The 20,890-nt window shown below is 50.7% G+C and overlaps 2 protein-coding genes across 2 annotated transcripts in view; one reads left to right on the top strand and one right to left on the bottom strand.

The window, feature by feature from the left end:
• The window catches only part of smg6 (SMG6 nonsense mediated mRNA decay factor), a 293,373-nt gene extending 278,379 nt beyond the window's left edge, over window positions 1-14,994 (top strand). The window contains exons 18-19 of the mRNA XM_033045897.1: window positions 7,731-7,812; window positions 13,367-14,994. Coding sequence (XP_032901788.1) covers window positions 7,731-7,812; window positions 13,367-13,497 — 213 coding nt within the window. The 3' untranslated portion in view covers window positions 13,498-14,994. The remainder of the gene's footprint in view (window positions 1-7,730; window positions 7,813-13,366) is intronic.
• Window positions 14,993-19,593, bottom strand: hic1 (HIC ZBTB transcriptional repressor 1). Its single transcript, XM_033045899.1, has 2 exons — window positions 19,447-19,593; window positions 14,993-17,885 (listed from the first exon to the last, which is right to left on the bottom strand). The coding sequence occupies exons 1-2, from the start codon at window positions 19,496-19,498 to the stop codon at window positions 16,150-16,152; spliced, it is 1,788 nt and encodes a 595-aa protein (XP_032901790.1). The 5' UTR covers window positions 19,499-19,593; the 3' UTR covers window positions 14,993-16,149.
• Between the last annotated feature and the right edge of the window lie 1,297 nt (window positions 19,594-20,890).

A 20,890-nucleotide genomic window follows, 5' to 3' on the forward strand; every position in this document is an offset into this window, starting at 1 on the left:
GAGACCCTTGAATCGGTATCAGTTTAGTAGGGTACTTTGTTTTGAATGTTGGTGAGCCTCCTGAGCCCTGATGGGTGTACCTTTATCCTGGGCGAGTGGAGAGTATTCCATCACATTTGTTTCTGCCCAGTAATAACAGAAAAGCTTTGAGGCGAGTCATTCACTGCAGGATTTCTAATCTCTGACCTGCCCCTGTAGTATAATATTGGTCTGGTTAAGTGGGTGGTTACAATCATAACATAATTATGGTTTAGAACAAAGCAGTTTGGCCCTTCAATTCCATGCTGGCCCTGTGGAGTCCATGGCATTCTTTTGTTGAAGATGATCGGCACTTAACAGTTGAATCTTTGAAAGTCAGCTCTCTTTTCTATATTTGAACTAAGCATGTGAAGTCTGAACTTGAGTGGTCATGGCAAAATCCAGGATTGACACGGGTCACCTGTGGGTGGGAGCTGAAGGGAGCTTAGTGATTGAATTGGTTGTAAGAGGCAAGGAATCGTAGAGACAGGAAGGCACTCCGATAAGCAGAATGGTGATCCTGATGGATTAGTGGTAGAGCCTTGGGATTTTACTGTACTTATCAATGACAGTTGAAGGAATAAAGAGATTTATATCCAAGTTTGAAGATACCACTATTAGGAGGCACATTTGGGGAGAGAGAGCTACCAAAAGACTGAGACAAATTAAGTGAACAGGGAAAGCTGTGCAATAGAGTTAAACATGCCAAAGACGGAGTTCATCCGTTGTGGATCCAAGAAAGATTAATCAATTCTTTTCCTAATGACAGACATGAATGTGGGATTTGGATATCCAGGTACATAAATTACTCAAATCAGAAAGTAATTTGATTGTTCTGAAAATCATAAAGTAATCAAACAAATTGTGGAAAGATGGCTTTAATTTCAAGTCTGTTAAGACAAAGGAAGTGATACAGCAGGCGTGTAATCTACCTCAGACTTTCTCCAGAGGGAAAATAACTCCCAGCTTGTTCAATCTTTCCAGGCCAGTATAATCACTCAGTTGTAGTATCATCCTTGTGGAACATATTTATACTTTCACCAATGCTTCTAACTGTTTATATTAAAGATGCCAAACCTGCCTCATGCCCTGTGGTTTAGCCAAGATTCTGCACAGGTTGAGCATCTTTGCCTTTACTTTCAGTATTCCGTATTAAGCTGCATTGCTGCTTCTACTGATTTTACAGGTATTGCCAGAACCTTTGTTGATGGCCCCATTTTGAGTTTTGTTATCCAAGGCAATGCATAATTTCAGAAAGAAGCCTTTGCCCTCTGTAGCGCTGACAACAACAAATAAATGATCTCGACTGGAGTTTGTAGACAATTCAGACAACATTACAGTAATATCTGAGTTGGACAGTTTACAGGAGAGCGTCGATAATATGGGCAGATGTGTGGCGGGTACATTTTAGTATGTTTGAACATTCAGGGTGAAATAGAGGCAATACATTTCAATGATAACAGCTACAGGGTTTGCACAAACTGAGGTGCATGTTGCCAGATACAGGGCAAATGGACAAACTGGTTAAGAAAGTAAATGGGACCAAGGTTTTATAAATAGGGGCATTGAATTTAAAATTAAGTAAGTCACGCTTCATTAGTCACAGGCTAGCCCTGCTTGCAGTTATGTGCCTCATTCTGGATCCCTTCCTTTAGGACAGACTCAAGATTTTGGAAAGACTGCAGAGGTGGTATCTCAGGAAGGGCCTGAGGGGCTGACGATGCCCCTTCGGAGCAGAGTAGTTTAATGGTTGATTTATAACATAAAACGGCACAGCACTGGGTTAGGCCTGTCGGCCCACGATGTCTGTGCCAATAATGATGCTAAATGATTTCCACCTGCCTGCAAATTACCTGAATCCCTCCATTTGGTGCCTATTCATGTGCCTACCTAATTGTCTCTTTAATGTTGCTATCATATCTGCTTCCACCACCTCCCCTGGCATGGCACCGCGTTCCAGCACCTACCACTGTCTGTGTAAACCTTCTTTAAGCTTTCCCACCCTCAAATTAAATCTATGCCCTCTAGTGTTTGACATTTCCACCCTGGGAACAAGACTTGTGGTATCTACCTTATCTATGCCTCTCATATTTGTATATACTACCATTAGGTCACCCCTAAGTCTTGGACACTCCATAGAAAACAATCCAAGTTTATCCAACCCCTCCTTATAACTAATACTCTCTAATGCAGACAACGTCATGTTAAACCTCTTTTGGGCCATCTCCAAAGCCTCCACATCTTTCCTGAACACACAATACTTAAAATGTGGCCAAACCAAAGTTTAATGCAGCTGCAATATGACTTGCCAAATGTTATACTCAGTGCCCCAAGTGATGAAGGCAAATATGCCGTATGCCCTATTTATCAATCTTATTTGTGTTGCTATGTTCAAAGAGCTGTGGACCTTCAATCCAAGATCGTTCTGTACATTGATATTCCTCAGTGTTTTACCATTGCTCTTACATTTGTCCTCCCAAAGTGCCACACCTCACACTTGTCTGAATTAAGCTGCCATTTTTCTGCTCACATTTCCAATTGATATAAATCCTGCTTGTATCTTTTGAAAACCTTGCTCGCTATCCACAACTCCATGAATGTTTGTGTTGACTGCAAACTTAATTAGTTCACCTACATTTTTGGCCAAATCATTTATATCAGTACAACTGATATATCTATAGATATATCTCTATATCACATACAACAGTGATTCCTGCAGAGCACCACTGGTCACAGACTTGCAGTCAAAACAACACTCCTCCATCATCACCCTCTGACATCTATGGCCAAATCAATTTTTAAACTAATCTACCAGGATCCCATGCAATTTAATCTTGTGGATCAGCCTACCACAGGGGGTCCTTGTCAAATGCTTTACTAAAGACCATATATGTAACATCCACTGACTACCCTGATCAGTCATCTTCATCACCTCCTCAAAAAACCTAATCAAGTTTTAGAGACATGACTACTCTAAAGAAGCCATACTGATTGTCCCTAATAAGTCCCTGCTTTTGCAGATGTGAGTAAATCATACCGCTAAGAATCTTCCCCAATAATTTCCAGACCACTAACATAAGGCTCACCAGCCTATAATTGCACTTAAACAAAGGAAGAATATTTGGTATTCTCAATCCTTTGGGTTAAAGAGGATACGAAGATCTCTGCCATCTGGGGATTTATCCATCTTAATGTTCTTCAAAAAACCCAACAGCATCTCTTTCCTGATATAAATATGCCCCAGAATATCATCAGCAAAAAAAGAGAGCAGCTGTAGGAAGTCAGCAGTCAGCCAGACCCTGTTGAAGGAAATGGACAGTCAATGTTTCAGGTCGAGAGATCCTTGATCTAGGAGAGCAACGGTGCGGGCCAAAGAATTGGAAGTTGTTGAAATGGTGGAGAGCATGCAAGGTACCCCACATGTGGGTGGAAAGGAACTGGGCTATGGGGAGACAAGAAAGTGTCAAGGTATGAGGAGATGAGCTCAGTGAGATAAGAGCAGGCAGACACAGGGGGACATACCAGGTAGTCCTGCTTATGAATCTTGGGGAGGAGATAGAAACAAGCGGTGTGGTTCTTCCCCACAGTCTAGATGAAGTCACTAACAGTCTGGATGAAGGGCCTCAACCTGAAATGTAGACTGTCCATTTCCTTCTGCAGATATTTCCTGATCTACTGAGTTCCTCCAGTTTCTCTTTTTGTGTTGGCTACAGATTCCAGCATCTGCAGTCTCTTGTGCCTCCTAGAATGTTGGCATAACCCTCCTTAATCTCATCATCCTTTCCTTCTCCTGGGTTAGTACTAATGCCAAGTGCTCATTCATTACCTCGCCCACTTTCTCTGGCTCCAGACACACTTTCCTTCCTTTGTCCTTGAGTGGTCCTATGGATGTATGAAATGCTAAGATTCTCCTTAATCCTACTTGCCGAGGACACATCATGGTCTCATTTAGCCCTCCTGTTAAAAGGCCTGTCCCACTTAGGCGAATTTTCAGTGGACTGCCGGCGCCAGCTCTATCTAACTCTCTCTTAAATCCATCCAGTAATTTGGCCTCCACTGCCCTCTGTGGCAGGGAATTCCACAAATTCACAACTCTCTGGGTGAAAAAGTTTTTTCACCTCAGTCTTAAATGGCCTCCCCTTTATTCAAAGGGGAGGCCATTGTTACATTGTTTGATGAGCAAAGGTGGTCTTGCACTTTGCCCAGTCATGCGGCAGCTGCGGTGGTGGTCTCAGCCAGAGTATTGCACACAGTTCTGGTCACCATGCCATAGGAAGGAAGTGATGGTGGAGATGTTGCCTGGGATGGAGCAGTTCAATTACGAGGAGAGAGTGGAGAGGCTGGGTCTGTTCTCCCTGGAGCGGAGGAGGTGAAGAGAGAGATTAGAGGTATATAAAATACGAGAATAACTAGGGTACATGGCAGGAAACGGGTTTCCACATAAAATTAGAAGACATGGAGTTTGAGTAAGGGGGAAGAGATGTGGAGGGATCTGAGGGATGTCTTCTTCATGCAGTGTGTGGCAAGTACATAAATACCTGCGAGAGTGATGGATAGCGTTGCTGACAGCATTTAAGAAGTATGTGATTGGCACTTGAATCGCCTTGGCATTGAGGGCTGTGAACCAAGAGCTGAATAATAGGATTAATGTGGACGGGTGATCACTGATCAGCGTGGACACTGGGCTGAAGGGCCTGTCTCAATGCTGTACAATTCTATGACGCTGTAGGTGTCGTGAGAATAACAATAGCTGTTCAGGTCCTTGCTTGCAGAGAACCCAGGCAATGCAAGAATTCTTCAGAAATTCCTGCAAGCCTCAAGGGCGCAGGGAAAAGACAGAGCTGCCAAAGAGGTTTGCGGGCCACCCACTGCCAGCTGCAGGCTCCTTTGACAGGAACTAGAACAGAACAACCCACCGAGATGTTCAAATGCACACCAGCCTCTCCTCAGTGACTGAACACAGAGATGCTGCTAAATACGGGCTATTTTATTCTCTGTTCTATTTAATGATTTCTTATTGCTGAACTCTGAGGCTGCAGTCATCACAAGGTGAGGTAATGTATATTTTTGTGACCTTTTATGAACTATGAGTAAATGATGTCACCGAGACATTAGTTTCATTGGAATCCAATCATGTAAAACATCAAGAGTCTAGGGCTCGGGACATTAATCCAGTAACAGCCATGAATCCATCATGGCCCTCCCATGCGGGTGATGGCTGGCCTTTGCTTCATACTCCTGGCATCATCAATGTGCAGGGAATGGGTATAAACTTGTAACCAACCCTGTAGGTTAAATGTGTAACCTACTCAGAGCTGCATGAGGCTTTTGTCTTATCAGGTCTCCTGGATACATGGTCAACACAGCGACACACTTTACTAGCATTCAGTCATGTTGCCAACTTCTGGAGTTTCAATCCCCCCCCCCCCCCTAATATTCCTCCCCATCAACCTAACTTCAGGGAACAGAGTAAACCATCCAGTGTTTCCTCCTGATCTCCAGCTGGTAACTCCTGTCAGATGCTGTGTGGGGGCAGGAATGGCTGAAAATAGTGTGTTCCAGAGTGACGGAGGTTACCCTCATTGTGTGCCTGGTCCGCTCATGTGTTTACGTGATTTTGATTAGAAAGTCTGTGACTTACATTATTTATGCAAAGCCAGTGAGACATTCTAGAGCCAAATGTAGATTCGCTAACATAGTTACGGCACCCTCCACACTCCCGGCACATCCAAATGTGTTTATGGTGATGGAGTGTTTGCAAGATTTAGTCTCTGTTGATCTGTCCATGACCTCACCATACTCAGTAAAGGGTGTCCCTTTGGAGTGGGAAATCCTGGACCCACAGCGCATCCAAGCATCAACACACCTGCAAGTGGGAACTTGCTTGTTTTTGAGCTTTCACTCCCATTTTCCACTTTTCGTTCACTCTAGTTGTATACAGTAATGAAAGCAAAAATGCTGCAGCACTCAGAACGTTAGGCAGCATCTGGGGAAAGAAAAACAGCTAATGATACTCTACTCCCATCTCCTCCCCTGTCTGCTTTCCGCAGAGACCGCTCCCTCCATAACTCCCTGGTCAATTCGTCCCTTCCCACTCGTACCACCCCCTCTCCAGGCACTTTCCCTTGCAACCGCAGGAAATGCTACCCTTGTTGCTTTACCTCCCCCCTTGACTCCATTCAAGGACCCAAGCAGCCGTTCCAAGTGCGACAGAGGTTCACCTGCACCTCCTCTAACCTCATCTATTGCATCCGCTGCTCTAGATGTCAGCTGCTCTACATCGGTGAGACCAAGCGACCTTGGCGATCGCTTCGCCGAATACCTCCACTCGGTTCGCAATAACCAACCTGATCTCCCGGTGGCTCAGCACTTCAACTCCCCCTCCCATTCCGAATCCGATCTTTCTGTCCTGGGCCTCCTCCACGGCCAGAGTGAGGACCACCGGAAATTGGAGGAGCAGCACCTCATATTTTACTTGGGCAGTTTGTACCCTAGCGATATGAACATTGACTTCTCTGATTTCAGGTAGACCCAACTGTCTCCTCCCCTTCTCAGCTCTCCCTCAGCCCTCTGGCTCCTCCTCTTCCTGCTCCCCCCCCCCCCCCCCCCACCCTCACATCAGTCTGAAGAAGGGTTTTGACCCGAAACGTTGCCTATTTCCTTCGCTCCATAGATGCTGCTGCACCCGCTGAGTTTCTCCAGCATTTTTGTCTACCAAATGATACTCTATCCTGTTCTTTGCCTGCCCATTACCCATGTCCTCACCCACCATTGGCATTAGCTGCTGAACTCCCAGTGTTTGAGATTAAGCTGATCTCTCTGAAGAAGGGTCTCGACCCGAAACGTCGCCCATTCCTGCTCTCCAGAGATGCTGCCCGTCCCACTAAGTTACTCCAGCTTTTTGTGCCTATCTCTTGTTTCAAGTTGTTTTGTGCTTTATCCCATCCTATCTGCTGCCCTGACCCTCTCCCTTGAACTGCCTTCCCCTTGTACTCCTGCCTGTTGTGCATCCACCCTCCCTGCCACTGGCAGCCCTTCCTTCACTTGCCCAGGCCATCCTCTCTGAATTTTCTTCGAAAATACTCCACCTTTATCCCTCTCTTTGTTCTAGAGGTATCAATCAAATGTTTTAGAACGCTTTATGAATGTTTTTTCTGTTGAAACAGAGGCATCTCAGGATTCCACCCACCATCTATCCCCACAGGTACCTCTCATTAGGTCACAAGGTCATGTGATAGTAGAATTAGGCCATTCGGCCCATCACGTCTACTCCGCCATTCAATCATGACTGATCTATCTCTCCCTCCTAACCACATTCTCCTGCCTTCTCCCCATAACCTCTGACACCCTTTCTAATCAATAATCTACCTCTGCCTTAAATATATCCACTGACTTTGCCTCCACTGTCTTCTGTGACAAAGACTTCATCAGAAGGTGTCACTGACTTGGAAGGTAGCTGCTAGATGGACAAGCCTCTCAGGAAGCATTAATCAGTACGTGGTTGTGTTTGACTGCTGTGAATTAGTGAAGCATTGGTCTGCATTACAGTTACAGACCTAGTACCACAAATGGGATAGGTGGGTGGGGGATCTTCAGAAGGATAACCCAGCATAAACTCGACCTAGAATCTACTTGATGGGCAAAATGGCCACATTAACCCGCTCGTGTGTGAAGCTGAGGAGGACTCATCTGTGCTCTTCTCACTCCAACAGGGAAACAACGATGACTTGATTCTCTCCTGCTGCCTTCATTACTGCAAGGACAAAGCCAAGGACTTCATGCCAGCACACAAAGGTATGTGGGGTCCCTCCAGTGCACAGCCATGGATTTGGTTCTAGGTCAGGTTATAGAAACATAGAAATTAGGTGCAGGAGTAGGCCATTCGGCCCTTCGAGCCTGCACCGCCATTCAATATGATCATGGCTGATCTTCCAACTCAGTATCCCGTACCTGCCTTCTCTCCATACCCTCTGATCCCCTTAGCCACAAGGGCAACATCTAACTCCCTCTTAAATATAGCCAATGAACTGGCCTCGACTACCCTCTGTGGCAGAGAGTTCCAGAGATTCACCACTCTCTGTGTGAAAAAAGTTCTTCTCATCTCGGTTTTAAAGGATTTCCCCCTTATCCTTAAGCTGTGACCCCTTGTCCTGGACTTCCCCAACACCGGGAGCAATCTTCCTGCATCTAGCCTGTCCAACCCCTTAAGAATTTTATAAGTTTCTATAAGATCCCCTCTCAATCTCCTAAATTCTAAAGAGTATAAACCAAGTCTATCCAGTCTTTCTTCATAAGACGGTCCTGACATCCCAGGAATCAGTCTGGTGAACCTTCTCTGCACTCCCTCTATGGCAATAATGTCCTTCCTCAGATTTGGAGACCAAAACTGTACGCAATACTCCAGGTGTGGTCTCACCAAGACCCTGTACAACTGCAGTAGAACCTCCCTGCTCCTATACTCAAATCCTTTTGCTATGAAAGCTAACATACCATTCGCTTTCTTCACTGCCTGCTGCACCTGCATGCCTAATTTCAATGACTGGTTTACCATGACACCCAAGTCTCGCTGCATCTCCCCTTTTCCTAGTCGGCCACCATTTAGATAATAGTCTACTTTCCTGTTTTTGCCACCAAAATGGATAACCTCACATTTATCCACATTGTACTGCATCTGCCAAACATTTGCCCACTCACCCAGCCTATCCAAGTCACCTTGCAGTCTCCTAGCATCCTCCTCACAGCTAACACTGCCCCCCAGCTTAGTGTCATCCGCAAACTTGGAGATATTGCCTTCAATTCCCTCATCCAGATCATTAATATATATTGTAAATAGCTGGGGTCCCAGCACTGAGCCTTGCGGTACCCCACTAGTCACTGCCTGCCATTGTGAAAAGGACCCGTTTACTCCTACTCTTTGCTTCCTGTTTGCCAGCCAGTTCTCTATCCACATCAATACTGAACCCCCAATGCCGTGTGCTTTAAGTTTGTATACTAATCTCTTATGTGGGACCTTGTCGAAAGCCTTCTGGAAGTCCAGATACACCACATCCACTGGTTCTCCCCTATCCATGCTACTAGTTACATCCTCGAAAAATTCTATAAGATTCGTCAGACATGATTTACCTTTTGTAAATCCATGCTGACTTTGTCCAATGATTTCACCACTTTCCAAATGTGCTGCTATCCCATCTTTAATAACTGACTCTAGCAGTTTCCCCACTACCGATGTTAGACTAACTGGTCTGTAATTCCCCGTTTTCTCTCTCCCTCCCTTCTTAAAAAGTGGGGTTACGTTTGCTACCCGCCAATCCTCAGGAACTACTCCAGAATCTAAAGAGTTTTGAAAGATTATTACTAATGCATCCAATATTTCTGGAGCTACTTCCTTAAGTACTCTGGGATGCAGCCTATCTGGCCCTGGGGATTTATCGGCCTTTAATCCATTCAATTTACCCAACACCACTTCCCGGCTAACCTGGATTTCACTCAATTCCTCCAACTCCTTTGACCCGCGGTCCCCTGCTATTTCCGGCAGATTATTTATGTCTTCCTTAGTGAAGACGGAACCAAAGTAGTTATTCAATTGGTCCGCCATATCCTTGTTCCCCATGATCAACTCACCTGTTTCTGACTGCAAGGGACCTACATTTGTTTTAACTAATCTCTTTCTTTTCACATATCTATAAAAACTTTTGCAGTCAGTTTTTATGTTCCCTGCCAGTTTTCTTTCATAATCTATTTTTCCTTTCCTAATTAAGCCCTTTGTCCTCCTCTGCTGGTCTCTGAATTTCTCCCAGTCCTCCGGTATGCTGCTTTTTCTGGCTAATTTGTACGCATCATCCTTCGCTTTGATACTATCCCTGATTTCCCTTGTTATCCACGGATGCACTACCTTCCCTGATTTATTCTTTTGCCAAACTGGGCTGAACAATTTTTGTAGTTCATCCATGCAGTCTTTAAATGTCTTCCATTGCATATCCACCGTCAACCCTTTTAGCTTTTAGAATTAATTGCCAGTCAATCTTGGCCAATTCACGTCTCATACCCTCAAAGTTACCTTTCTTTAAGTTCAGAACCATTGTTTCTGAATTAACAATGTCACTCTCCATCCTAATGAAGAACTCAACCATATTATGGTCACTCTTGCCCACCCAAGGGGGCACGTACAACAAGACTGCTAACTAACCCTTCCTCATTACTCAATACCCAGTCTAAAATAGCCTGCTCTCTCGTTGGTTCCTCTACATGTTGATTTAGATAACTATCCCGCATACATTCCAAGAAATCCTCTTCCTCAGCACCCCTGCCAATTTGATTCACCCAATCTATATGTAGATTGAAGTCACCCATTATAACGGTTTTGCCTTTGTCGCACGCATTTCTAATTTCCTGTTTGATACCATCTCCAACTTCACTACTACTGTTAGGTGGCCTGTACACAACACCCACCAGCGTTTTCTGCCCCTTAGTGTTTCGCAGCTCTACCCATACCGATTCCACATCCTCCAAACTAATGTCCTTCCTTTCCATTGCGTTAATCTCCTCTCTAATCAGCAACGCTACCCCACCTCCTTTTCCTTTCTCTCTATCCCTCCTGAATATTGAATATCCCTGGATGTTCAGCTCCCAGCCTTGGTCACCCTGGAGCCATGTCTCCGTGATCCCAACTATATCATAGTCATTAATAGCTATCTGCACATTCAACTCATCCACCTTATTACGAATGCTCCTTGCATTGAGACACAAAGCCTTCAGGCTTGTTTTTACAACACTCTTACCCCTTATACAATTATGTTGAAAGTGGCCCTTTTTGATTTTTGCCCTGGTTTTGTCTGCCTGCCACTTTTACTTTTCACCTTGCTACCTATTGCTTCTACCCTCATTTTACACCCCTCTGTCTCTACGCTCACACATTTAAGAAACCCTTTCCCTTTAACTCCATCCTCCACTATCCCATTCGACACCCCACCCCCCTTATTCAGTTTAAAACCACCCGTGTTTGAGTGTGATGATGATCTGGTGACTCCAATAGACAATAGTTGCAGGAGTAGGCCATTCGGACCCTCTGGTCAGCACCGCCATTTAATGTGATCGTGGCTGATCATCCACAATCTGTACCCCGTTTCTGCCTTCTCACCATATCCTCTGACTCCTCTATCTTTAAGAGGTCTTGAAAGCATCCAGAGAATTGGCCTCCACTGCCTTCTGTGGCAGAGAATTCCACAGATTCACATCTTTCAGGGTGAAAAAGTTTTACCTCATCTCCGTTCTAAATGGCCTACCCCATCTCCGTTCTAAATGGCTTACCCCTTATTCTTAAACTGTGGTCCCTGGTTCTGGCTCCAGCAGCAGCTGCAGCTGTCCCTGCCTGCAGTATGATCGCCAGTCTGCCCCGTGTGGTTCATGGTGGCATGGCTTGGGCAGTAACAGTACCCTGCCCCCTCCCCATGCTCTGGGCTATAGGGTCATGGTTCAGGCTTCATTTCAGACTGCAACACATAAACCTGGTCAAGAGTTGCTGTTTGTTGCTATTGGAAGAGTGATGCAGAGGGAATGCTGCACTGTGGAGGGACCGTACTGAAGAAATGCCACACTGTGGGAGGGGCAATACTGAGGCAGTGCCGCACTATAGAAGGTGGCGTGCTCATGGAGTGCTGCACTATGAGAAGGGCAGGGCAGATGGAGCACCACACTGAGGGAGCATCGAGCTTAGAAAGGGGCAGTGTTGAGAGACTGTGGGAGGGGTGGTGAGGGAGTGCTGTACTGTGGCATGGGTGGTGCTGAGGGAGAGCTGCACTGTGCGAGGGACAGCACTGAAAGAGGCTGCAAAGTGGCAAGGGGAAAGAGGAAGCAGGTGACCAGAGGTTCCAGATGTTTCTGTTGTGCCCCACTTGGGAGAACTTTGCCTTTTCACCCCTTTTTCCTCTCCTCCATTTCCACTCTTGAGTACGATTGTTGAAGAGAAACATGTTCTAATAATTACTTTCTCCTAACTTTACCAGGATCGGCCTGTTTGAAGACTAAGCTGTAACAGATTGGTGGTTATGTTAAATAATGTGAATATACTGGGCCTCTGCATCATTCAGTAAAATGAAATAATTTGATACCACCAGGCCCACATGAGGAAACTAAAACATAAGAGCAGAATTGTAGTCTTCCCGTGTGTAGGCTGATGCTCTGTGACTGAGAGTATCTGACTTCAGCCATTTGAACAGCTCGTTTCACTCCTTCACTGGCTGACACCCATCCCTCTTCCTCCCCAGGCTGCCTGCTTCACATCAGCAGTGCCAGCATCCTGAATTTATGAAGCTGCAGCAATGTTACGCTGCCAGGGCATTGTTCACAAGCACATTAAAATAAACAAAGTGTTCCTGTCCATGGGTAGGTACGCTGATGGGTCACTGTGTGGTGTGTTCTAATCCACTACTGCACGGACCCCTCAGTGTAACCTGGATATGAGCACGAGACAGCCGAACCGGTGAGGTAGGTTGGGGATGCGGAGCCAGCAAGGTTGGTTGGGGATGTGGAGGCAGCAAGTTTGATTGGGGATGTAGAGGCAGCAAGGTTGGTTTGGGATGCGAAGCCAGCAAGGTTGGTTGGGGAAGTGGAGCCAGCAAGTTTGGTTGGGGATGTAGAGGCAGTAAGGTTGGTTGGGGATGCAAAGCCAGCAAGGTTGGTTGGATATGTGGAGCCAGCAAGGTTGGTTGGAGATGTGGAGCCAGCAAGTTTGGTTGAGGATGTGGAGCCAGCAAGGTTGGTTGGGGATGTGGAGCCAGCAAAGTGGTTAGGGATATGGAGCCAGCAAGTTTGGTTGGGATGTGGAGGCAGCAAGTTTGATTGGGGATGTAGAGGCAGCAAGGTTGGTTGGAGATGTGGAGCCAGCAAGTTTGGTTGGGGATGTGGAGCCAGCAAGGTTGGTTGGGGATGTGGAGCCAGCAAGGTTGGTTAGGGATATGGAGCCAGCAAGTTTGGTTGGGATGTGGAGCCAGCAAGGTTGGTTATTAAGCCCCTGTCCCACTTAGGAAACCTGAACGGAAACCTCTGGAGACTTTGCGCCCCACCCAAGGTTTCCGTGCGGTTCCCGGAGGTTGGAGGTAGTGGAAGCAGGTAGGAGACTGACAAAAACCTCCGGGAACCTCACGGAAACCTAGGGTGGGGCGCAAAGTCTCCAGAAGTTTCCTAAGTGGGACAGAGGGATGTGGAGGCAGCAAGGTTGGTTGGGGATGTGTAGCCAAAAAGGTTGGTTGGAGATGTGGAGCCAGCAAGGTTGGTTGGAGATGTGGAGGCATTGTGGTTGGGGATGTGGAGGCAGTGTGATTGGTGACCTGTGCTCTTTCTCTTCCGACAGATGAGCCCATTCATCTGCGCCGTGACGTGGTGCTGCTGACAGACGACCGCAACATGAGGGTGAAGGCCATAACTCGCAACGTGCCCGTCAGAGCCATCCCCGTGTTTCTGAAGTGGGCCAAGGTGGGATGAAGCAGCAGAGCCAGGAAAACTGCCATTCTGTGGATTCCAGTGAGTGTCGTCGGGAGGCCCAGGCTTGACATGGCTACCTACTCCTCCATTAAAAAGCTAACATTAAGAGATGATGAGAATCAATATGCAGCAGAAGATTGTGTGATTCCAAGGGCACCAAATCAAGCAAGCTGAAGAATGCAGGTCCTGATGATTCGTCTCGATGGTTCTTTAGGAGCAGCTAGTCGTGGTGGGTTAATAGTGACAACTGAGCATCCTGATGCAGGTTAGTGAGAGGCAGCTGTTGCACACATTGAAGGCAGGGACACTCCCTGATGGGATTGTTCCATTGGAGCCTGGTACATTTGTGGCAGAGACGGAGCACAACCGCTCTGCAATACCTACCCCTATCCTGATCTGTCTCGTCAGATTGGCAGAGCAGAAAGGTGCCAGCCTCTGATGATTTGTTTTGCTGCTGGGTCTACCGTGTCAATGTTTAGACAGGAGAAATTTCACACACACAAAAAAAAAGTTTGCAAAGAGAACTTTGCGTCAGCTTGAGAACAGGGCGGTGGTGGAGGCTTAGCCTGAGAGATTGTGTCAGGGGTCACAGCCACATGCTACAGCCAGAGGCCACTTTTAATTGCGAGAGTGTTCCTGGCATCAGCCTATCAGGTTGACGTGTGTTCTTTGCAGGATGGAGCCTATACAAGTTGAATTAGAGGGATGTTTTATCCAAGTGAGGTTTAATAGTGTCCTTGGTGCTGGACTGGACTGCGGTGAGTCAGGTGTAGGGCAGAGAGTGTGTTGCATAAGCAGATCCTTATGTGAACCAGTATTATACATCTGCCCTTTCAAACACCGCTCGATGTCCAAGACCTTTGGCATTTGGCGAGAGTTAGAGAGAGAGAATCTTGCCTTGCAAAATATCTGCTGGAGGAGGGTGGAAGGGAATTGAGTTACACTGCAGGCCCAATGATTGAGATACCTGGTGGTTTCCAAATCCCTGCTCTGTGCCAAGCTATCAAGTAGCTGAGCCAACTACTCAACGTTGTGAGTGTAGAGGCACAGGGCTCCCAGTTCCTTCCTCTGATGGTTGGGATTTAAGCCTTTTAAGGGGCATAAGGAATTTCAAAAGTTGCTTTATTTTACACATTTCAGAACTGGTTTTCATTGTTTTATTTTTTTAACACATAGTCTTAAGTGGTTAGGTTTAGCTAGAGCATAGCTAGGTGCCTGCATTTGGTTTTATTTCGTGTTGATGTGCTTCATAGGATAGAGGAAGCTCTTGGTTTTAGTGCAGTGAAAGTGAGTGCAATATAATTTAGGTGAGTCGCGAACACTTTCGCAGGACGCGCCGCTGAGCCGTCAGTTTCCAGTAGGCTTCTGCCGGTCTTGTAACATCGCACGCACCTCTTCCCCCGTGTGATCGACAGCCATTGCTATGTAGCAGGAGGTTTAACCGCTAATTAGTATTCATTTAACTACCAGTCCAATAAAAATGGAGATTAAAAGCCACGTCTGTAACGTTTTAATTGATATTTGGTGTTTTATAGAAACCAGTTTCACGGTGAAAAGTTTTGGTTTTGCTGATTTACAAAAATACAATTATAGAAACATTATCCCATCGAAGCATTTTATACAGACTGATTTAAAATAAACACAGTACAAATACATGCAATAAATACATTCATTTTAATGCAAAAAACATTTATAAAAATACTGTTTTGTATTGCAACGTTGTGAATTAATTGTATTTTGGCTTTTTAAATTTTGTTTTCTTAAAAAATATATTTGGGTCGGTGTCTGCACGGACTGACTTTGGTTCTAGTTAATTTACAGAGCGTGTGTTTGACACTCGCCACAGCAATCACATTGGACATGCATCCCACCCAAATCCAATAGGACATACAAAATAGGAAATCTTTACAAATCCCTGCAAACAAAAAACACAGAAGTAACCATACTGGCAAGTTGCAGCTCATGCTAAAATACTGCATTTAATAAGTGACTTAATAACCGACCTGGACTTTCCAACTTTATCCCGTGGTTAGTTAAGGACCCATCATCATCCCCGCTCCGCGCTGTCATCTCCAATCCTTAAGGCATTCGCCCTGCGATACCAGGAATCCACCCGCAAGTTGTGTCCATCTCACCGGGGAGTGTCTCTACATTAGAGCAGGTTCCTTCAGGGCGACTGTGGAGGAAGGCGCGGCGGTGCCACCTGTCCGGGGGTGGCGGTGCCCCGGGCCGGCGTTGTCGCAGTCACAGTGTGGAGTTGAAAGCTGGTGTGCTGAATATATACGCGCCCGGCATCACCACCTGGCGAGGGAGAGCCAGGCGGACAGCGGCGAGGCGGCGTGGGCTTTAGTGGTTTTGTCCCAGGATAAAGTTTAGAAATCACACGGACATTTTTCAGAAACATTTCGAATATAAACTGGTGAAAGCGATTAAACAAAGGTCCCGCCTACTGGGATGGTGGGGCGGCTCGGCTCAGTGGCGTGGGTTGAGGTGCTGTGTATGGAGGGAGCCGGCTGGGAGCTCCCCGGGTGCTCACATTGTACAGTTCAAACCATAAGGCAAATATCGGCCTGGGCCGCACAGTCCCGCCCACCACTCCCTGTGCGGGCTGGGGCCGGGGGTGAAGGCCACGGCGAGGGGAGGACAGGCGCCCTAGGGCGGGGGGTATGATTCGTGCCCCAGCTGCCCGCCCTGGCTTAGGATCTCCACCGCCTTGTCCTGGCTCAAGCCCAGGTGCGCGGCGGCGAACTTGGCCAGCGGGTAGACGCCATCGCCGAAGTCCAGCTTGGGCTTGCAGTCGGCCGTGTGCATCTTCATGTGGCTGATGAGGTTGCGCTGCTGGGCGAACTTGCCGCCGCAGATCTGGCACTCGTAGGGCTTCTCGCCCGAGTGGATGCGCATGTGCTCGGTGAGGCGGTACTGACGGGTGAAGCGCATCCCACACGCCTCGCAGGCGAACGGCTTCAAGCCCAGGTGGCTGCGCATGTGGCGGGTCATGGTGCCGCGCTGTGTGAACTTCTTGCCGCAAATGTTGCAGGGGTAGGGCCGGGTGAGCCAGTGGGACTTCTCATGCTGCCGCAGCGTGGCTGGGTCCTTGTAGGACTTGTCGCAGCTGGAACAGCGGTAGGGCCGCACCAGCTCGCTCGGCTTGTCGGCGAAGGGGGCGGGCGGTTCGGCCAGATCCTTGTGGAACAGGTCGTCCTCGGTGTGGCTCTCCACGTGTGCGTTCAGCTGCTCCGAGCTGGGGAAGCCTTTGCCGCACGGGATGCAGACGTACAGGTTGTCGCCAAAGTGCTCGGGCTCGTAGCCCAGGTGACCGCACTGGTAGCGGTCGGCGGCTCCGGACGCGCCCGGCTCGTCGCTGCTCGTCTCCTCGCTGCTGCTCTTCTCGTCCTCCGCCTCCTCGCAGCCTAACCTCTGGTAGCGGGCTGACGGGGGAGGGTGCGGCGGCAGCACCGGGCCTCCCGCCCCCACCTCCCCCCTGTGCTCCTGCCGCTCTCCCCTCGCCCCCTTCTCCCGTTGGCACTCGTCCAGGAAGGAGGGCAACGGCTCCTGCTTGAACCAGTGGCACACCTCGTCCTGCCCCTTCCCCAGGCCGCTCCGGTACATGCCGACCTCCGGCCCCAGCACCTCGTCCGTCTCCATGGGGTGGAGGCCGCCGCCCGCCTGCTCCTTGCCCAAGGCCCCGTTGGCCACGTGTGCTCCGCCCGCCGGCGGGCTGGTCTGCCTGGAGTCGCCAGAGTGCGCCTCGCCCTGCGGGCTCCGCTTGGACAGGTCGAGGCCCAGCAGCTGCGACGCCGCCTGGTCCGGCAGCCGGTTCCCGTGAGAAGGCGGGGCGTACAGCTCCCCTGAGTTCGTGTTGATGGTGTGCAGGGGCTGCCCGTCCATCAGCCGTGGTGGCACCGAGTAACAGGACTGGATGACGGGGGTGGCGGTGCGGAGACCCCGCGCCAGTTTGCCGTAGGACGAGAGGCCGCTCCTGATGTGCAAATAGCTGCCGTTGCGTTTGAGTCTCTTCTTGCAGAGGGCGACCAGGTCGGGCAGCTGCAGGTAGCTGGCGGCGGCCAGAATGGCCCCCAGGCTCTGTTCGTTGCCCTGCTCGTACTCGTTGAGGCGGCCGGTGTAGATGTAGTCCAGCACGGTGCGGAAGGTGCCGGGACTCACCATCTCCGGGTCCAGGTTCACCAGGTTGTCGTGAACCACCAATGACTTCAGGTAGACGCTGCTGGCCGCCAGGATGTTCTTGTGGGCCCGGAACAGCGCGTTCTGCACCACGATGATCACGTCGCATAAGAAGCCCTTGGTCCGCTGCCGGTTGAGCTGCAGGAGGAGCTGCTTGGCGTGGTTCGGCACCTCCATGGTGTCCAGCATCGGCATCATCTCGCCACCTTCGGCCGAATACAGCACAGTGAACGAGGGCAGAGGGAGCTGCTCACAGAGACCGCCCCCACCCACTGACCCATCTCCGCCCCCCACCCCCACTCTCCGGCCACCCTCACTGACCCTCCTCTCCAGCCAATGCTCCCAATCCCCACTGACCCATGTCCATCGGACACTCCAATCTCACTATCAGCCAAACCTACCGTCTCCGGCCACCCCACAACCCTCCCTCTCTCACGGTACAATCTCCAACCCCACGGTACAATCTCCCTGTCCGCCCACCTCACATTCCCCCAATCCCCGCTCTCCTGTTAAGCTTCACTGACCCATCTCCATCCGACCCCACCGGCTTCCCCATTCACCCGGCCGGCCAGCCCTCCGCTCCGGCGGGACGCCCTGCCCACCCCGAGCCGCCCCGCGATGCCCCTCCTTGGGTCCCGTGGCTGGGGGTGTTGGTCACCCTATCCCGGGGCGGCGAGCCCGCGGTAACCCGGCTGGCGGGCTGGGATACCCCGGCGGAAAGGTCCCGTTAACGGGTTGTTGGGGCGGCCGGCTTTTACCTGGGGACGCGCCCGGGTCGGCGGCAGCGCGGGCGGTGGGGCCGCCGTCCCAGCCCCGGATTCGGAGGCCGATTGAGCAGAGGCTGCGCGGTGCCACCTCTTATACATGTTAGTGTGGCTGGCGAGGCGGGGAGGGGGTCGAATCACAACCCCCTGCGGGCACTCCACAAATTACATCACTGGAGGACGGGGCTATTTATATTTACCGGGTCCCGCTCGCCAGCCGCGCACCCGTTAACCCTTCATTGTCCGCCAATGCTAGCGCCGGGCAACCTCCCCACCCACCCCGACACTCTGCCTCCTCACCCCGACATTCTCCCCACCCACCCCGACACTCTCACTCCCCATCTGACCCTGACCCCGCCCGAACTCCATCCAGCAAACTCCACACCATCCGATCCAAACATCGCCATCACCCCTACCCCGTCTACCCACTCAAACACTAAACTAGCCCCAAGCCCCTCATTCACAACCCCCCCCTCCCCCTCCCCGGGCCGGTAGACGGCAGCGAGCCGCAGGCCGGCGAGGGGGCTCAGGCTCCGGGCTACACGGGTGGACGGCAGGTTCCCAGCGCGGCCGCTCGCCGATCCTTTGAATAAAGTGCGTCTGATCCCCGGAAATGCGCGCTCGCTCCCGTAGCCGTTAACCCCTCCGCGGCCACAGCGCCCGAGTCGCTCGCTCCGCTCGGCTCAGCGGCAGCGCGGCCCCGGGACAGTCCGGGCTTCACCGGGACCATCAGCTCCGGGAACCCCGAACCGGAGACACCCCGAGTGGATCTCTCGGCACCACCCCGGGCCGGTGCTCGATCCGCGCTCCCTGTCCCTGGCTAGCCCACCCCCAGCCAGGACGGGCCAGGCCGGGAGGGCAGGACAGGACCCGGCCGAGCCGCCGGCAGATGCAGCGAGTCCCGGGGCAGCGCAGGGTCTACGGGCGCCGGTGTTCCAGGGACCGCGGGAGAGGCGGCGCTGGGCTGACGCCTGAGCCGGTGGCCGGAGCCGGACCCGCTTACCTGGAGACTGCAAATGTGTCCGCCCGGAGCCTGGGAGCGGCGGGATAATCATCGCAGCAACACGGCCTGCCGCTCTGACGCCTCCCCGCTGACATTTACCGCTTATTAGAATAAGCAGAGGGAGGGGTGAGGAGAAGCCACTGGGAGGGGCAGAGAGGGGAGGGACGGGACGGGACGGGAGGGGCGGGAGACGGGGAAGGGGCCGAGTGACGAGTAGAAGGGGAGTTGGGGATGGAGGGAATGTGGTGAAGTGGTGAGGGGAGTGAATGGGGATAGAGCTGGCGAGGGGGGTTGGGAGGCAACACCGCAGGCGGAGGAAGAGAGTGAGGCTGAGGGGGGGGGGGGAGGGTGGGTGGGAGGAATGAGGCGCGTTGGGAAGGGGACAAGAGAGGGAAGGGGCAGGGAAGAGGTGTGAGACCAGGAAGCATGTAGGAGGGATGGGGAGTGGGTGGAGGAGGGGGTGGGTGAGGTGGGGAGAAGCGGCCAGGTGGAAATTATGCTATGGGGGGGGGGGGGGGGGGGTGAGCAGGGTGTTAGGGAAAGGGGAATACGATTGTGGGGAATGGGAGCAGAGGAAGATCGGGAGAGAAAGAATGGGGCGGTGAGGGGAGATGTGCAGGGAGGGGGAGTGTTGGGGCGATGGGAAGAGAGGTAAATGAAGATATCCAGGGAGGGTGAGGAGAGGGTTGAGTGGAGAGGAGAAGAGAGGGGGATAGGAAGAGTCGAGGCGGGAGAAGCAAAGGGAAAGGACGATGAGGGGCCTGAGGATCGTGGGATGGGGAAGGGAAGAGGACGGAGCAAGCAGAGGGGGGGGGGGGGGGGGGTGGGGTGCGCTAGGTGAAGGTGAGGGGCAGGTCCGGCGGAGGGAGGCCTGGGGTGATTATTGTGGCCACCGAACTCCAGGTCTACGGACCCCTACCCCGCCATTGCTCAGTCCCGGGTCTTGGCGCGAACTTGTTCCAAGCGGCACCAAAGATCACAGGCCGCAGTGAGGGGCGTCCCTTGACACTCTCCTCAACCTCCTACTTAAATCCTTCCCCACATTCCCATCTCCCTTGAATTACCGCCTACCCCCCTTATTTTCCTCTCATTCCCCACCTGTCTCGTTTTGCCACTATTTCCCTCGGTGTAACCCTTCCCCTCCACCAAGAGCCCATCTACCCGTGGCGCAGACTCCTCAATGAGTGTGAGAGTCGAGGGTGGTCTCCCGGGCCCATCCTTCTCCCAGTTCTCTTCCCGTCGCCACTTCCCTCTCTCCCCCCTACTTCCCCTCATTTTCCCCATCACTCCCCTTCTTGTCCTCACCCCCTTCTCCCCACTCCTACTCCTCACCGCATCCATTGTCCACCTCTCTCGATCCCTTTCCCTTCACCAGCCCTATTCCCCTGTCCCCCTCATTACATTCTCTGGAATTCTCTGCCACAGAAGGTAGTTAGGCCAGTTC

Source organism: Amblyraja radiata, chromosome 28 (genome assembly GCF_010909765.2).
Source record: "Amblyraja radiata isolate CabotCenter1 chromosome 28, sAmbRad1.1.pri, whole genome shotgun sequence".
Taxonomy (NCBI): Eukaryota; Metazoa; Chordata; class Chondrichthyes; order Rajiformes; family Rajidae; genus Amblyraja; species Amblyraja radiata.